Consider the following 17205-nt stretch of genomic DNA (forward strand, 5'->3'; position numbering starts at 1 on the left):
TTAATAGTGATGTCTCTATTTTCAGGGAAATCTGCAGACTTAAATTGAAAAACCATAAGATAACTTGAAAGAGATGTTCTTGGAAGATCACAGAAGCTAAGTAATACAACTATGGATTCACTAGTAAAACATATCCATAAATTAACGACTGTTGAAAACACATGAAGAGTTTGATTGCTAAACTGAAACAGTCCACTGAGCCATACTGAGGTAACTAGGACTGAAAACAAAGCTAACTGGACTAATTTATATTACATACTCATCTTAATGGGAAAATAAAGCTTGCCTTTCCTGGAGAGGAAAAGGATTGAAATGGAGCACAGAGACATTCTAGTCAAGTCTTCAGCCAGGAAAATCAGCACAGCCCCATTGCTTTCTGTGAGGGATACTCTGTTTTTTTACCAGGGAAGACCATGCTTATCTAACTAGGTATGGCAATCACTGACAAAACAGTACAAGGGCTACTGCAAGACTTCTGCAGCACTAAGCAAAAGTCAGTAAGCTACAGAGTAAAAAAAAAAAAAAGAGATAAAAGAGGAAAAATTATCTATTTTTCACTAAAAAGTAAGGAAATAAAATCTAGGTCACATATGAAAAACTGTCAGTGTGTTAGGACAAATCTGAGAAGTGGGATTTATTAATGTGTGACACTATTTTAATTCCCAGATGGGAGTAAGCTGGTGCAGTGTCCGATTGTACTGACAGGTAGGAGACTAAAGGCCAGAGTTGCTCTCAGAATAAACACACAAGTTGAACTAACCCTCTTATAGCTGGTATCTGTCCTGACCGAAAAAAGAGAGTGCTTTTAACTTCATGAACCAGGTAGAATGGGCTTACTCATATTTAATTAAGTCCCTGGGGAAAAAGATGATGTGTAGGGGAGAAAAGTAGAGATTCTGCTGTGATTTATCAATCAGCACGTCAGCACCTGATTCAGGAGTAGGTCTTACCAGATCCACTCATGAATCACAGAAACTAGAGAGAGTGCATTTTGGCAGGGAGACATCATGGCTAAACACTGTAAAGATTAAAATGAGGAAAAAGAAAAATATTGTTTTTAGATAGTTTACCTCAGGATGGCTTCCAACTTCAATATAGGTGCAGACTGGATGAAAAGCCCCTGTTCCACAAGCATACAAGTGGGTTTGGTTGTAAGACTTAAGCACCTTGATGAAATTAGCACATTCTCTCTGCAAAGAAAAAGGGGAAAAAATGTATGCACAGAGTTACTTCACTGATTTTGACTAATGGGAGCTCTTCTGTGTTAGAGATGTATGGCTGAATGAACAGATTTTAAAAGCATGATCATTTCATGCTGTCTATAAGCTTGTTTATTGCTAAGTATTTAATAAATACTCTGATTTAGGTTCTCATTTAAATATCTTTGGTTGTCATTGAATAAAGCATCCGCCCCTGAAGAAAAGATTAGACACAAAAAAATTTCCTGATTTTTGCTTGAGACATTTCATCTTTGTAATTTATGCTATTGCCATGTTTGTAAGACAAAATCCATTTATAGAAATGTGTCAGAGTGAAATAATGAAGAAAAATGGACCAACTGTTTGCTTGTATTCAATTAAATAACAATTAGAAGAAAAATGGGCCAGATGGAAGAAGTTGATGAAAAACAAACCATTGATATAACATATCTAACAGTGCTGCCACACTCCCTTTGTCTGTGTTTAGGAGCCAGTTTTACAAAGATAAATACATATGTTAAACTTTAATGTAATTTCTGCCAGACTCTAGAATATAAGATTTGCAAGATTTGGACTTTATGGTATTTTATCTAAGTAAATTATCTATCATGAGTGTTTCTAGTTCTCAGCAATCAAAAACTTAATAGCAACACTAATAGTCTTTAGAACACACATAATCTGTTATCTGTTAGCAAAAAGAAAGTCATTGATAATGCTTAATGTTATTAAAATGAAAATGTCTAACCTGATAGTCAAGTTGTCAACTTTTTCTATTTATTTATTTTTATTTCTGTCAAGTCTCACAATGAAAAGAAATATGTCAATGTCTGTGAATCAGTCTACTGACACAATCACAAATAATGGATTTCAAATCAGAGAAAAAATAAGAACATTGAGATAAAATAACCATTTCCCATAAAGTACTGGTTTAAGATGAAAGAAACTTTTCTATGCATATTTGATGACTTTTTTGGTATAGCACTCAGCTGTGCATCTCCAAGTGGTTCAGGGCCCATGGAAACACTAACTGAGCTACTGCTTTCACAGAAATCTCATTGACTGGCATCATCTATCTGTAACTTGCTTGCTAATTAAACCACATAGTCGCAAATACAAAATAATGGTTCTACCAGAAAAATGCATGTGAGATTTAGGCACGCTTGCAGGGAAGAGCAATGAACTTCAACTGATAACATGCTGATTCCCTACCTTAGACAAAGGACTATACTGAAATGACATTGCTCTTCCAATTTTGTTGTTTATTTGCAAAACAGATATTGGTAATGTATTAAAAAGAGCACCCAGAGAAAAGCATACCAAATCTCACTATGTCCTTGGCTTACTGCTGGTAACTTCTCTTTCCAACTGAGACAGAAGAGAAAACATAGAGACAGTTTAGGTAATCAAACAGGAAATTGAAAGAAATGGAGATGGATATTACTAGGGGTCTCTCCTAATTCTTTCCATTCTGATCTTTCTTAATAAAAAAACATACAATTTCTGGTACATATGTACCATTCCTCCCACACATATATAAACATGAACATATCTTTATCATATGTTTTTGTGTATGGATCCACTGTCACAGTGGCAGAGTACTAAGCAAACATCCAGCCTTACATTACAATATATGTTTTGATATTTTTCTAATGATATGGTCCTTTGTTCCTTCCTATAAAAGAAACATGGGAAACTCATGAAAGTGTATAAGTAATACCTGCAAGAGTAAAAAATTTGCAAGTATCTCAAATTCCTGTAACATTCAAAATTAACAAAATTGAAGTAGATCTTTTCTTAAATTCTTATATTCTGTGTTTCAGGTGAAGCATCTGATTTTGATTCTACTTAATTTAAAACTGACCAATGCTTTGTGTATTATTAAACAATTCAGATTTTCTCACTTAAGAGTTGTACATAGCCATATTTAATCATACCTCTATTTCAGTAGGACTACTCTTTGCCTTGTCTGGTTTTATGCATCTTGATTTTAAAAATGTCATTGTGGTATACTGCTATGCCTCACTAACAGTTTCAAAAATTGCATACTTGAAGATGATGAAATGTTAAGAGGCCAGTGGACACACAATTTTGTACAATGCTGTGAGTCCATGGGCTAGACCTACTGCTAAGAGGAGCTACTCTGATTTACAGCAATAACCCAATCTGTTACTTTATACGCATTCGCTAAATATTGTTCAGCTGCTTATCTATAATATACAGCAAGAAGGTATTAGAAAGCTAATACTTTAAGGTAAGATGAAAAACCCTGCTTAGTAAAGAAGTAGAGTCTTCTTTGATTTCTATGAATGGAAATTAAGAAAAATGCTATCACCATCTTCACTGAATTACTCCAGACTAGCTGGAAGGATCGGTGGGGGGAGGGAGGTAGCAGGGATGTAATTAACTCATTCATGGTCATATTTAAGTGTTCAGGATTGATAGTAAATGTGTTAGTACCAGTAAGGTACTATAAGGAACTATACAATATATTTCCAAAAGCAGATTAGTCTTACTCATCCCTGCTTTAAGCTCTAATTGTACAATGTGTTTTACACTACTGATGTCTGAGAAATGCACAACCTAGTTAAACAATGGGGAAAATAAATACCTACAGCAATAAATCTCTGACTATGACAAATAAATTTATACAACATTTAAAGTTCCTGGTCCAGTTAAGACTGCTCTTATGGCTTCCCTGGGTTTTACAGCTGCATAAAGAAACCATTAAGGTCTATTCAGTAAATTCTCATACACCTCCCTAACAGATTAGGTTTCTTTATATGTTTTACATGGTTGTAAAAAAATAAATAAAGAGAGGTATTAAGCCACAATAAATGACATCAAAGTAAAGTTACAGTTCTGATTTAAGCCCCTGTCAACTCAGGAAGTTAAAAACGAAGTTTCTGTCTTGCCTGGGAGACAGTGTTATTCTCCCTGGAACAATAGAAAGAGATGCATTGATTTCAATAACAGAGTAATCAGATTCCTTCCTTTGTCTAATTATGCTCAAGGTACAGCACCATGTGTGAAAATGTTGTGCCTGCGTGTTTGATATTGTGAACTTAGCAAGAGTTTGCTTTGTGATGGTATTACGTTTTCCTGTTTTATGCGTCTCTGGGATGAAAAAGCCTCTCATAAATCTGTGATATACTGACTTTAACAGCTTTGAATGATTTGTTCAGACTTTAAATCTCAGTATGATGAAGATATTTAGACCAAGGCAAGTGTGGTGTGCACTGAATGCAATCTGGGTCTGTTACTATATGATACTTGAGTGACGAATTCCCATTTTCAGACTTAGTTTCCCCATTCCTGCCCTCATGGCAAGGCTGCTACAGTGGCATTTAGGCACAGCTAGTTATGAAACCTGGCAGACATCTCTGCTGGTCCCAACACCGGTGGCTATGTCAACTCAACTACAAAGCAACTCCCCGACCCCTTGGCTGGAGGCCTGGAATGACTTTGGTGTCTCCAGCTGGGTTTTTCCCACTTGGCAGCAGCATCTCTCCTTGCCAGACCCCCAGGCCATCATTATATTGTTAATGTGGCAGTCTGTGCCAGCAGAACCAAGCATTTCACTACATGATCTCAGAATGTAAGGCACTGGAAAGGAAACAAAGACAACAAAAGAAATGTAGTATCTTGGTAACATACAGCAGATGGGAGAAAATATCCACCGGAGGAAGAGGAAGTAACCCAGAGCCAGAAGCTGTAAGGAACAAATTGTCAGGGAATTTAAACACACTGTCTGCATGTGATTTCAGCCCCCAGTACCTTTTATCTATTTTCATTTTCCCTGGGAAAGGGACGTTGTTTAAAAGGAACATATTCTCAACATATCCATACCCTTTGAACATTGCTTTTCATCAAGTAAAACAGCTGAAGGAAGAAAATGAGACATCGATAAAACTTGTTTTCCAGGTGGGATTTTTTTTTTAATATGTGAAATCAGGGTGGTGTGGGAGTTTATAAAATAGTTTTAGTCTAATAACAGGAATGAAAAAGAATTCAAGGCTTCTAAAGTTCTTCATGGACAGGAAAATGTGACTTGGATGGGTTATGAAAATAAATCTTAAGGAAGAGGAGCACTGGAATCACCATAGTGAATCATTACAAATTCTTCCACCTAATAATCCTGTTTCTTGTGACGGGCAGCTTAATATTAGGATTTTTTTCTTGTCTCTATGAAGCTAAACAATGGTTTATGCCCTAAAGCTTGAGTTTATATATAAATACACACAGTAGAAAGCATAAGTGAGTGCATATGGTACAGAATAGTTGAGGTAGAGATTCAAAGAGAAAATTTTAGATAAATCATGCAGGAGTTACTGCTGTACTCAAAACCCTTATTCATTTATCTTGCCTATCTCTAGAGTGGATTCGTCTTCATTTATATTTCAATAAATGGTATAAAGTTTCCTCAAGAGCTGTAGGTTTTGCCCTTGGCCTTGTACAGAAGTACCTCTATCTCAAAATCCAACTAGTTAAGACCCTACATCATGCCTGAGTCCTTTTAGCATAGCCTATGAGGTCTTTCTTACTCTGTCCTGACAGAAGAAACTTCTTTAGATAGATGCTTTTTTAATGTTTTTAGAATGTAACTGCTGGATCTAATTCTAAAAACAGTCCTGTGCTGGCATGATTGCACAACCAAAGAAACAGTTCATGCCCTGTCCTGGCTCTGTCATGTGCAGTGGCTGAAGCCCTCACCCTAAACATAGGGCACAATCCAGTCTGTTTCTCTGCTTGAAGGAACATAGACTGTACTTCCCATCAAAGCTCAGATTGTCACTACAGGCTTTTCTTGTGTTAGGTGGGCATAGAAGGGCACAATGACATCCAACTGGAGCCATTCCACTTTGCATACAGGAATTAAAAGTCCATTTGGCCACACGGAGGAAGCCGTGCCCCAGAAGTTTACTGGGCATTCCTGAATGAGAAAAAGGTTTTAACTTCAGGTACATTACAGATGTTTATGCTTTCTCTGGACTTGACTGAAGAGGTTAGAGGGTTCATAGCCTCAGCTCCATGCTTAAAGTTTACTGATATGAAAGTAAAAATTCCTACTTGTAGAACAAGTTCAGAAATTATTGGACTGTCACATTCAGAGTGTGAACTAAAGACAAAGAGGTCCAGTGTGTCTGGACAGAGACCTTAACATTATATACTATGTATAAGGGCAGAGGGCCTGTCTTGAAGAGAAAATAAAGTGTTAATTAAATTTTCCAGAAGTGTATCCACTATATGAAGATCAGTATGTCTGACTTACTAACCAAGCATACACATTTATTTTTTAAGAGTTTTCTAATATTTATAGATCAGATTGATTAAAGGGTTTATGCAGAGATAGATTCATCTGAAAAAATAAATTACAAAGAAAATGTCTGCAACCAAAAGCATAGGAGCTAAACTCAGAAAGACTGAAAAACAAACACTACAGATATGTAACACTGATTAGGCTGTGTTATGCAGACTTTTCCCGGACAGTTACAAAAATAAAGTCCATCCATCTGTCAAAACATCTGTTCCGCGTATGAAAATTAAAACAGAATTTAGGTGGTTTTTATGAGTTTCCTTCAATCTGGATTACTGATGCAGCAGTTTTTAATGATGTCTTTTTAAGTGGAAGTTAAAGAGTAAGTCCCTGTGACCAACCAATATCCAGATTTTTCTCCTTATTTTAAGAAAGCTGTTTCATTTTTTTTTTTCACCAACGTTGATGTCCATACTGCTTCTCAGACATTACAGCAAATGAAAATGGCCAGATTATGCAGAGCAATAAGTAGAAGGCTAAATAATCCATTACAGTATCATTAGCCACAACAGTTTTCTGCTTAATAAATACAGATAAGGATCAGACCCTGTAATATATTCTTCCTTTATTTCAGCCTTCCCATATAGCCAAGTGATTAAAATATCAGGTCTTGTCTAAACTCGATGGACAAGGGGATTTAAAGCTATCGTCTGACAGCTGGACAAACAAAATAAATACATATTTTGTCTTTCAAACCAAAATGGATGGACAGTTTCCATATAAAGTCCCATGCATGAGTTTAATTAATATATTTACTTTTTTTCTTCTTCTGTCCAATTAGTTGAATTCTCAAGTGACGGGGTCAGGGATATCCATGGAGAATCAGTAATCCCTGATATTACTGCTGTCATTCAAATTTATCACACTGGTGAAAGATGTTTCAGGCTTATCAGGGAGCTTTTTAATGTCTCTTTTTTGCTAGTAAGCTACTGCCAGTTGTGATCAATTCAGTCTGCACTGGATAGGTATCTTTTTCAATGTTAAGTGGCATTGTTTCAAGGAGTTAGTGCAATAAATGTATGTATGATTGCCATGTACATGGATGATCGACTCTCAGCTAGATCCTCCAAGCACTTTAGTAGATCAGTAAGTATATCCAAGAAAGTTGTCTTCAGACATGTCTTCTTTACATGGCATATGCTTTCTCAGGTCTTGCTGCCTGTGTGCAAGTTTTTGTAAAATGCAGTAACATTATTTAAAAGTTTTTACCATTTACTTCTTTGTATTATGGTAACTCTCTGAAAAACATTGGTCAAAGAGCAGCGTCTTCTCAGAGTAGTCACGGAACAAAGCTAATCATTCCAGTCCTGTTAAAAAGCAAAGATCTTTAAAAGTTTATTTTACTTTTTTGCAGTAAGCTAGTTGCTAACACTGCTGCAAAACTGTCGTGCTGTTTTATTAGCAGTAACAGGAAAGTCCGCAAGTATAAGGAGCTTTGTAGAGGCCCTAATGGGTGGAGAAATCATGCCTAGCACCTGTACTCAACGAGATAACCTTCCAGCTGAACCTGTATAGGCAGGTGCATGATTTTAAGAGTGGGGGAGGATATCTGGCATGAAAACATTTGCAGACTATGATTTATTACAATGTACCCTTTGCAGTTTGGATCAATAACACTGTTCCTATCCCTGTTTTGTTATTACTATCCCTTGTAATTAGAAGGATCTATGTTTTACAATCCTGCTCTCTGAAAAAGAGCCAGTCTGCAGTGCTGAGTGAAGTAAACAGCTGATGCATGAGGATTTGCATTACAGGAAGGGATTTCTATTAACTTAGTTCTTGAGGTTTACACTCTCTTTAGTAAAAGCCGTGTAAGCAGTGTGTATTGCATTATACACAAGAATCTACAAAAGTCTAGAATATATCTAGGTAAACAAAATACCAAGTCTCTTTAATAAATCTGTGTTATTTTGTGGACTGAATTGTAATTGCACTTGTCTTTCCACCTCAGAGCTTTGAAAAAACTGACAGATGCTCAGATCCAGTGGTCCTTATATTGAATTGTGATCTGGAAGACTCTTTATTGGATCTTGACCACTCTGGAAATGTCAGGAATGACACTACTTTAGACATGGTGACCACTGTCAACATTGCAGAGGAACCATTGATTAAATACTTATCTAGATTTTCCCTGCTGTCAAGATGTGCCCTGAGACATTTCAGACTGGAGGTACTGATGAGGACTGATAACACATTTTTTCTTGCCTTACTGTACTTCCAGTTATCTTTCCAATTAAGCTATGCCTGTTATCTGTCAGATTTTTTGATATGACAAGAATCGATAAGAATATTTAGAGTGTGTAATTTACTGAAGTTGCAGGACGTCTGCATGAATTTAAACCATTAAAGCAGCAAGATAAGAAAAAAAAAAAAGCAACTACTAAAGTATACAGTTTTTAAAAGCCACTGAAAAAAAGCAGATATATCTTGATTTCTTCAGTCCACAAAACTTCATACCATATCAGCAAACAATTGTACTGCCAGCATTCTTGCCCAACAGATGGAAAGCTCCTCTGGTACTTCATTTATGTTAGTGAGGGTGAAATGTAAAATGTCTCCCTGCCTGTCTACGTACATACTTACAAATCTGGTAGTCAGTATTGGTCATTTAGCTCAGAGCTTACCACTAAGTCTAAGCATGAAGGTCACTAAGCCAGGTGGGATACTCCCTATGGGCTGTCCTGAAAAGCCAAAAGCCATTAGAAACTATGCTTTAAAGATGTCTCCTTTGCCAGCATAGACTAAACACACCAGGCCTTCAAATCTTTATCATTAGCACTAACCATCTGACCAAGCAATTTTAGGAAGTAAAATTTATCTTTTTTTTTTTCGGTATTCATTGTGCTCAAATTACTGATTCCAGTCCTTAAACCTTCATTTAGCAGATGCAGATAATAATTGTTCTGGATCTGTGAAAAGGTAAAGGAATGCCAAGAAAAGGCTGTAGCACTGAATACCTGATTTAATGACCATTTCATATTTTTGTACATCTGGTTAATGCATACTTAACAAGACAAAACGAAGCCTTTCATGGATGTAGTCCAGCAAACAAGCGAGTTTTCAGGATTTTGCAGCCACAGCATGATTGCTGTACATTAAACTTTCTATGAGTGTTAGTAAGCTTCCTTTGTTTTGAATTCTATCCTTCAGTAGTTTGCACTTCCTATAGCCCAGAATGAAATTATTTGAGGAACATAAGAGTATTTTAGAAATAACTCGAAACATTGGGAAGCCTTGAGGTGAGGCAGAACTTAATTCTTTTCTGACCATAACTTTAAAATAAAATTGGATTTGCTCTGTAGAGTATACCTGTCCTACAATTTGGGCATGGCTTTATTGGCAAAGAAATGAACAATACTGTTTGTTTTCAGCTCAAGCAGTCTTATCAAGCCCAGCAGCAATTTAGATATAAAGAGTCTTTCATCTATCTCTTCTATCTGGGTCGGGTAATCACCTGTCTCCTGAAGAAATTAGATTACACCCCGCCTTTCCGAATAGGATCAACACCTGCTAATTGGGTGGAGTATTTTAGACAAACAAGTTGTGGATCCTGTTATAGGCAGATAAAGCACTTCAGTCAGCTTGCCTTATTCAGCACATTATAGGCATATCCTGTAATGACTTCCACTCACAGTCACTCAAAACTTCTGTGTTGAAAATGAATGTACAACAATGATGTGTTGATGTGCAAAAAACTGTGTATCTATAAGGGACAGTTGCTTAACAGTATCTGTGCCTGTAAATAAGCACAGTCTGTAAGCTAGACTATGATACTTCATGTGTCTTACTGTGGGAATCTGGAAATACATGTGTGGATACTAAACTCTTTTGACACCATAGAGATGCTGAACACATTAAGTGACAAAAGCTTAAAATTATCACTGAGTAAAATTTGTCATCAAAGTGAAACTGTCGAAACATTAGTTTGCTGTGTGATTTTGTGGCTTTTTTTTGTTAAGTTATTTTTGGGGAGTTAGTTTTTTGTTAGATGGGTTTTATTGGTGTTACATTCAGAACACATATATAAACTAAAGTTTTAGAAGATGATAACCGGGAAGGAATTACCCAAGGCAAAAAGAGATTAATAGATTATTTGATCCAACTCAGATCACATCACTGTCAGAAAAAGAACAAACAAAAAACCCAAACCCCTTTATTTATTGTTCTTACTTTTCTTGTTTCACCATCTTCAAAACATAAAACTTTCTCTACACTGAAAAGGGTTTTTTAAAGATTTTCTTAAACATCTTCTTAAAGATCTTTTTTTTAAGATGTGGAAATTGAACAAAGTATTAGCTTCAACACAGGAAATAATTGCATATTGTTTCCTAGGTTAAGAACTTTTCCTTTAGTTGTTTTACTCATTACAAAAAAAAGACATTATTTTAGACCTTTAGGGAGGAATTTAGTAGACCTATTTGTGGTATATTTAAGGAATAGGACTACAGAAAAAAAATTAGTTGGTAACTAACTTAATAGTAACATAGTGACTAAATCCTGAGTACAGAGGAACTATGACATATGACCTTTCAGAGAAGACCTATCCTTATTTGTTAAACTAGCCTTTCTTTTATTAAAGCAATAAACTCCCCCCAAAACTAAATCAAACCAACCAAACAACCAAAAATCCCAGTCTCTTTGCTAAAATAGAATGTGAAGCAAATTTAGAAGGAAAAAGAAAGAAATGTGACATGTACCAAAGGAAAGGCTTTTCTCTAACTTCATGACCTTCAGACTGAAGTCCTGAAAGATAATAGGGGCTAAACATTGCAATCATTTTTACTAATCCTCCAGTTAATATGTTCCTCTGGAAAAACATATGCAAATAATATATTTACTTTGTCCATCTTAGGATGCAATAAATCATAACAAGGAATTACCCAACATAATTTTGAAATAGCGATAGCTGGTAACTCAGCCACAAATAAACTTATATATCAGACTTTGCCAAGGTCAAACTAGGGCTCATGAGCGATATCTATTGACAGAAAATTAAACCCCATCATTTTGGAAACAATTTTTCCTTCATTTCTGCTTTACTTCCTCATTGCTAACTCTGTGACTTAAAATGTTTCGAGTTATTTCAAAAACAAAGAAAACATTTCTGCAAGCCCGCATTAAATCTATTGAATATTAAGTTTCCTTCAGAAGCAAATTTCTGTAGTCACATCTATAAACACAAAAATAAGCCTAGAAGTGGTAAACTAGCTTTTTCCTTGATCTATATCAATTTGTTCCCCATACTGAAAGACTTAAATGACTTCCCATAATACATAAGTGGGTAAATATTAGAATCCAAACAATTGCCAACTTAATTCTTCCCCTGTATAAGTACACACGTTATTACTTTACAGTAACTGATTTTCCTTGGTCAGTTCATATAAAGAAATATATGCAAATGTCTAAATGAACACAAGCTGTAAGATCAACATCTGAACTAAGAGTCATAAATGAAGCTTTATGCTAGTGGGTGTGTTGTGGGGGTCTATCCAAGAACTGAAGCTAGTGCAACCAGCATTTCCTGGGGGGAAAATTCTCCTAGAGCTTCAGAGGACTTTGAAAGATTCCAGTGTACCATATTTCTTTTTTATCAAGCTCCGTTCACCTCTAAGTGAAGGGGTTGTAGATTTGGTGGGATTTTTTTTTGTCCCTGTTTTTCTCTGCTTTGCATTGACTACAAACAAGTTTTACACAGCAGCAATATTAAAGCAGCATGCTACTTACAAAATGTCTCACTCTCTCATGTCTCAAATGATAAGAAATGCTTTGGTTGGAAATCATGCTCACTTTAAAGATCACGGAAAAGATTAAGGAGTGAGCAGCCCTCAAGGTAATAGACCCAGCACACTAACTGATAGAGTTGAAAGTGATATGCAGTGGCACTATTTTTCTTACAAATGGCTAAAAAGTCACATTTCTCCTTGTAGTAAGTAACATTGAGAATAAATTCTGTCTCTAACCTCACTGGAGGTCTATTGCTTTGGATTTTCACTCACTTTACCCTTTCCTACTCCCAGGGGACATTAATCCTTCCCCTTTCCCCAGGCTGCATAGAGATCCTGGGTCTTTACTCTGTCGAGGGATTGCAGTGCTATGGTGGAGGCAGGGAGACTGAAAAGAAAAAGGGATAGCAGTGAGGGTTGGTAATAGAAAAGATGGATATCTGGCTGTAGACATCCTCCAGAGAAGGAACCCTGTCAGAAAGGGATGAAACTCTCTTTGGCACATCCCAAAGGCCAGAGGTAATTTGACTGAAAAAACGTGCCTGTCAGATGAATTTAGAAGCAGGCCTTCTTTAGAAGCAGGCTTTCTAGATCCGACCAGCATTGTATATTTAATCTTCAGATTCCCTCTTCAGATCTTTGTTTATAATAATAGATGAAAAGAAATACTTTTACTTTCTGCCTCCATGTTCTTTTATTTTCCCTAAGGCAACAACAGTAACAAACTAAGTTAAAGGGAATAGTGCTCATTTATTGCCAACTTTGTTTTTCCAAAGTATTACCAGATATGACTGAGGTACTCTTGCTAAGTTACACATCGCGTCTTCTTTTTCTTCTTTCTTCCCAAATTAAATCATTGCACAATGATGGATCTATAAACCTATGAGATTGCTAATCTTCCTATGATTTAGGGAGGGGTTAGAAAACTTCAAAGAAAGCATAAACTGAGATGGTATATGAACATTATGGCTTAAATTAAGCATTGTCATAACAAATAAGATGGTGAATTAAATTACAGCTATGTGATTCTACCTGCACAAACCATAAGCTCAATAATTAATTCAGCCACACTTAAATGCAGAAGCATGCAGAGAATACAGCTATATCATACAGAGTCTTGCTTCTTAACTGGGAATAGTGGCTCCAAATTATCTGCAAGAGAAGTATCAAATATGAAAAAATGCAGGTAAGAGTTCATAATTAGATAAAATTTAATGGCAATTAAATAGGCCAAGAAAATGTCTGTCTCCTATAAATTATAATACACTCGGTGCTAATACAACTGCTACACAGTTGTGTTGATATGCTTTGACTGTTAAGGCAAATGACATGAAAGTGTAACTCTCTGTGTGGACCTGTGTATTCATGTGACACTGCGTATGTAGAAACTTGCTGGTACCAGGTAAAACTATTTTGGAACTCTTTATATCTGTTTGTATACCAACATTTATTTCTCACCAGGAATGTGTACCAAAATTTAATTCTTACTAGTCATGTATACCAACATTTATTTCTCAACAGAAACATCCAGGGAGAAGCTGATTTATTACAGCATGCAAAGTGTGTATAAATATCTGTCATCATGTAGCTTGTCCTATGTGACTTTGTTAAAGTACCCATTGAAATTTTAAAGATTTATACATGTCAAGGCCAGAAGGGACCATTTCAACAATTTAATTTGAGTCAAGATATTTAAAAGTGGCTAAATAAATTAGGTAGTCAAATCATACTTGAAAATACATCTTAAAGGTGCCCTTCAGAAACACAACTTTAAAGCTTTCAAGTGGTAGAAATCCATCATACCCTTTAATAGGGATTTTGCTGATTAATTGTGTACCAGTTGAACTACTGCTATGGTGCCTCAGCCAAATCCAGTGCAGAGATGTATAGACCAAGCAGTAGCCAAAACAATAGTAGATAAGTAGTTTAAAGACTAGATGAGCTTTCCAAACAAGAAGCTATCCCCGCTTGCAAAACTACCTAGTGTTTTTGGTAACTTTTGTAAGCTACCCAAGCGTTGTGTTTCTGGTTTATGACATCCCAAGGATGCCAGAGTGGAACTGTAGCAACATTATTTTTTTTCAGTTACCTATTATTTAACCCACATGTAATACAGAGGTTGACGTGTTTCTGTTGGGTCCCATGTGCCTGTGAGATCTTAAAATCAAAATATCGAGGCTCACTAGTGAGGGATATGACTAGCAGTATGTCTGTACTGTAAGTTCAGTACAAAAGCTGAGACGTAATCTGTAGAGACTTTGTCTTCTTTGATCATTACCAAGGTCTGGTCAGGAATCATGTGAAATATTCACGGGACTTATAGCAACCAGAATACATCAAATGAGAGACTGAAGTCCAGAATAGCAAGAAATCCTCACAGAATCGCTCATTTAGTTGAATTACATAAACAAATATCTTATTTGTTATTTACAGACTTTAATTTTTCATGAACAATGTTACTTTGGTGCTTCTGACACTCAATTCAGAGGAAATGGAAATATATTATAATACTCTTATGTGGGACAGTAATTACAATTTCATTGGAAAAAATCTATATTTTGTAGGAAATTGCAGCAGTTAACTTCTACAGAAGTCCTGCTGTTAGTTAAATATTGCATAGCTGGGGGAAATCTTTCTGCCTCTCTTCTCAACTTTTATGAAAAAAAGATCCAAAGCATAATTTAAAAAGTTTATCTACCTATACAGTGATCAAAGCTTAACTAATTAACATATACTAAGCCCTTTAAGAAACAGAAATGAAACTAACTGCTTAAGGAACAAAAGGATATGAGGAGCATAGGAACAGCACAAGTCAGCTGCTCTCCTCAAATCCCGGGTGAACTGTCCTGAGGTACAAACCTGCTGCGCCTAGACTGGCATGACTGACAGCGTCAGTATAAGGAATCCCTCTGAAGGAGTGAAGACAACAGTAAATTACCTCTCATAATTATGAGAGGAAATCTCAGAGGTCATAGCTGAGGTTAGCAGTGGGGCAGAGCCGGGGTTATACTTGTGCTGCAGCTGCTGCAGTGCACCTGGCCTATTAGTGGGGACTTGCATTTTCAGCACTGACTTTCCCTGGAGATCAATAATTAAAAAAAGGTTTTTTAAAAATACCTCAATGTAGAAGAATGGACTGCCATGTAGAAAGTTTTGAACCGTCACAAATGAAGAGTATCTAATATCTTAGCAGTGGTACATGCTGAAAGCAATATTAAATCAAGCATGTTTTATATGCAGCTTTTTTTGTCCTCTATTTCTCCTGTTCCTTCTAATGAGAGTCTGTTGAGTTATTTTTATGGCCTTTACATTTCACACTCCCAAGGTACTGACAATGGCTTCAAGGAATAAATGAGGGAGGAATAATAAGTTTCTTAAATGATCTGTAATCTTTATCTGTAGTTACAGCTAAAGTAGTTACATTAAATACTTTGTAATGCACTGTTTTATGGCAAGAACAAGTATCTGTAAATATTTAAGGATGATGACCTGAATGCACCAAGATATATATATTCCATCTTTACAGTTGCCTGCCAAAACTGGATGCACATTACTTACAATCTATTCATTTATTTATTTATTTCTATTTCTGATCTACACATAGAAAGAAGTCTAGAAACTGAAAAATGAAACCAAAAGCTCTCCCAACAGCCTACACATGAGAAATGTTTGTGAAAACAAATTATCTGATTCTAGTAATAGTGTGCCCTACTGTTGTGATCCTCAGTTTGGGCTCCACTCTTTCCTGAGCTCTTTGTTTCTCCTCTGTTTTATTATTTTCTACCAGCTTTTGGGATTGCTGCTTCTATGTACAGGATCATAGCAGGCAGCTAATACATCAGGGTGATACACAGCACTGGGGTATGGTATTAAGTTCCCCTTTTACTCATGATCAGCAGGTGTAGCTGCCCTAGTATCACAAGAATCAGGATGAATAAAGTAGTTACAGCATAAATAGTCAGAGGATGGGGACCTGAACTTCCTAGCTCACTCCAGTGTAATAGTGTCCCTATTTATAACAAATGGATTTAGATCAGCCTAATGCAACGCATAAAACATCCTCTTATTATCATGAATTTCTAAAAATATTTATTAAAAAAATAAAAGAGAATATTTCTATTCTAAGTGCTGAATCTCTTGCCAATTTTCTAGGTTTCAACCCCATCTATAAAAAAATCTACTTAATGTAAGATCGTAATACTTAGTATAAGATCAAGCTGCAAGGTTAGTTAATTGGCTCAGACATTTAACACTAGCCTTCTCTAACTTTGACTATTAGATATTCTAGTTCTGCAATGTACTCCTGAAAATTATTTGTGAACATAAATATAGATTAATTTAAATGCCTTATTTCTATGTAAGGACATAGCCCCAGTATCTGTCACATTGTGTCCCTTCACACATATAGCTTAACCCATATTTCTCAGTTTTTACCTAATCCACCTCTACTCTTCCCAAATGGCTTTTTGTGACGACAACTGTCCTCTATGGCCTAAGTAAAGACCAATTAAACTATTTTTATTATGCCCTAGGAAATTATTCAAATGGAGCTCTCTAGAGGCATATGGTTGGCATTATGAATATTTTACAGAATCCTCTCTGAAAATCAGGCCAATAGCATATACACACGGGGCCAAGTTCCACTCTCAGTTATACCTTGGCAACCACAATGATTTCCCATTTGGCTGTGCTATGCAAGTATTTGTTTGGCTTACTGCATGCATGTATTTTTTATCTTCTTTTTCCTTCTTCAGCCCTGTCTTCCTAATTCCCATATTGTTCTTATAAAGAAGACAGCTATTATCATCGTGGAATGATTATTCTTTGGGGGCTACTGGCTATGTCTCTCCTACCTCATAAATACAAGCAAAAATATGTATGCAGAAATGAGGGAAAATGTACAGAAAGTTATGCCTGGTATAACAATGTCTTTCCTGAGGCACCAAAAACGATGTACAATGTTAAAATC

General features: G+C 36.1%; 1 protein-coding gene across 2 annotated transcripts in view; it reads right to left on the minus strand.

The window, feature by feature from the left end:
• SEMA3A (semaphorin 3A) overlaps positions 1-17205 on the minus strand; it is a 173231-nt gene that overhangs the window by 102652 nt on the left and 53374 nt on the right. The window contains exon 4 of one of the 2 annotated variants that reach the window (XM_062019743.1): positions 1071-1190. The exons of the other annotated variant lie outside the window; for it this stretch is intronic. Coding sequence (XP_061875727.1) covers positions 1071-1190 — 120 coding nt within the window. The remainder of the gene's footprint in view (positions 1-1070; positions 1191-17205) is intronic. 2 annotated transcript variants of the gene reach the window in all.

The sequence above is a fragment of the Colius striatus genome, chromosome 1 (assembly GCF_028858725.1).
Source record: "Colius striatus isolate bColStr4 chromosome 1, bColStr4.1.hap1, whole genome shotgun sequence".
Taxonomy (NCBI): domain Eukaryota; kingdom Metazoa; phylum Chordata; class Aves; order Coliiformes; family Coliidae; genus Colius; species Colius striatus.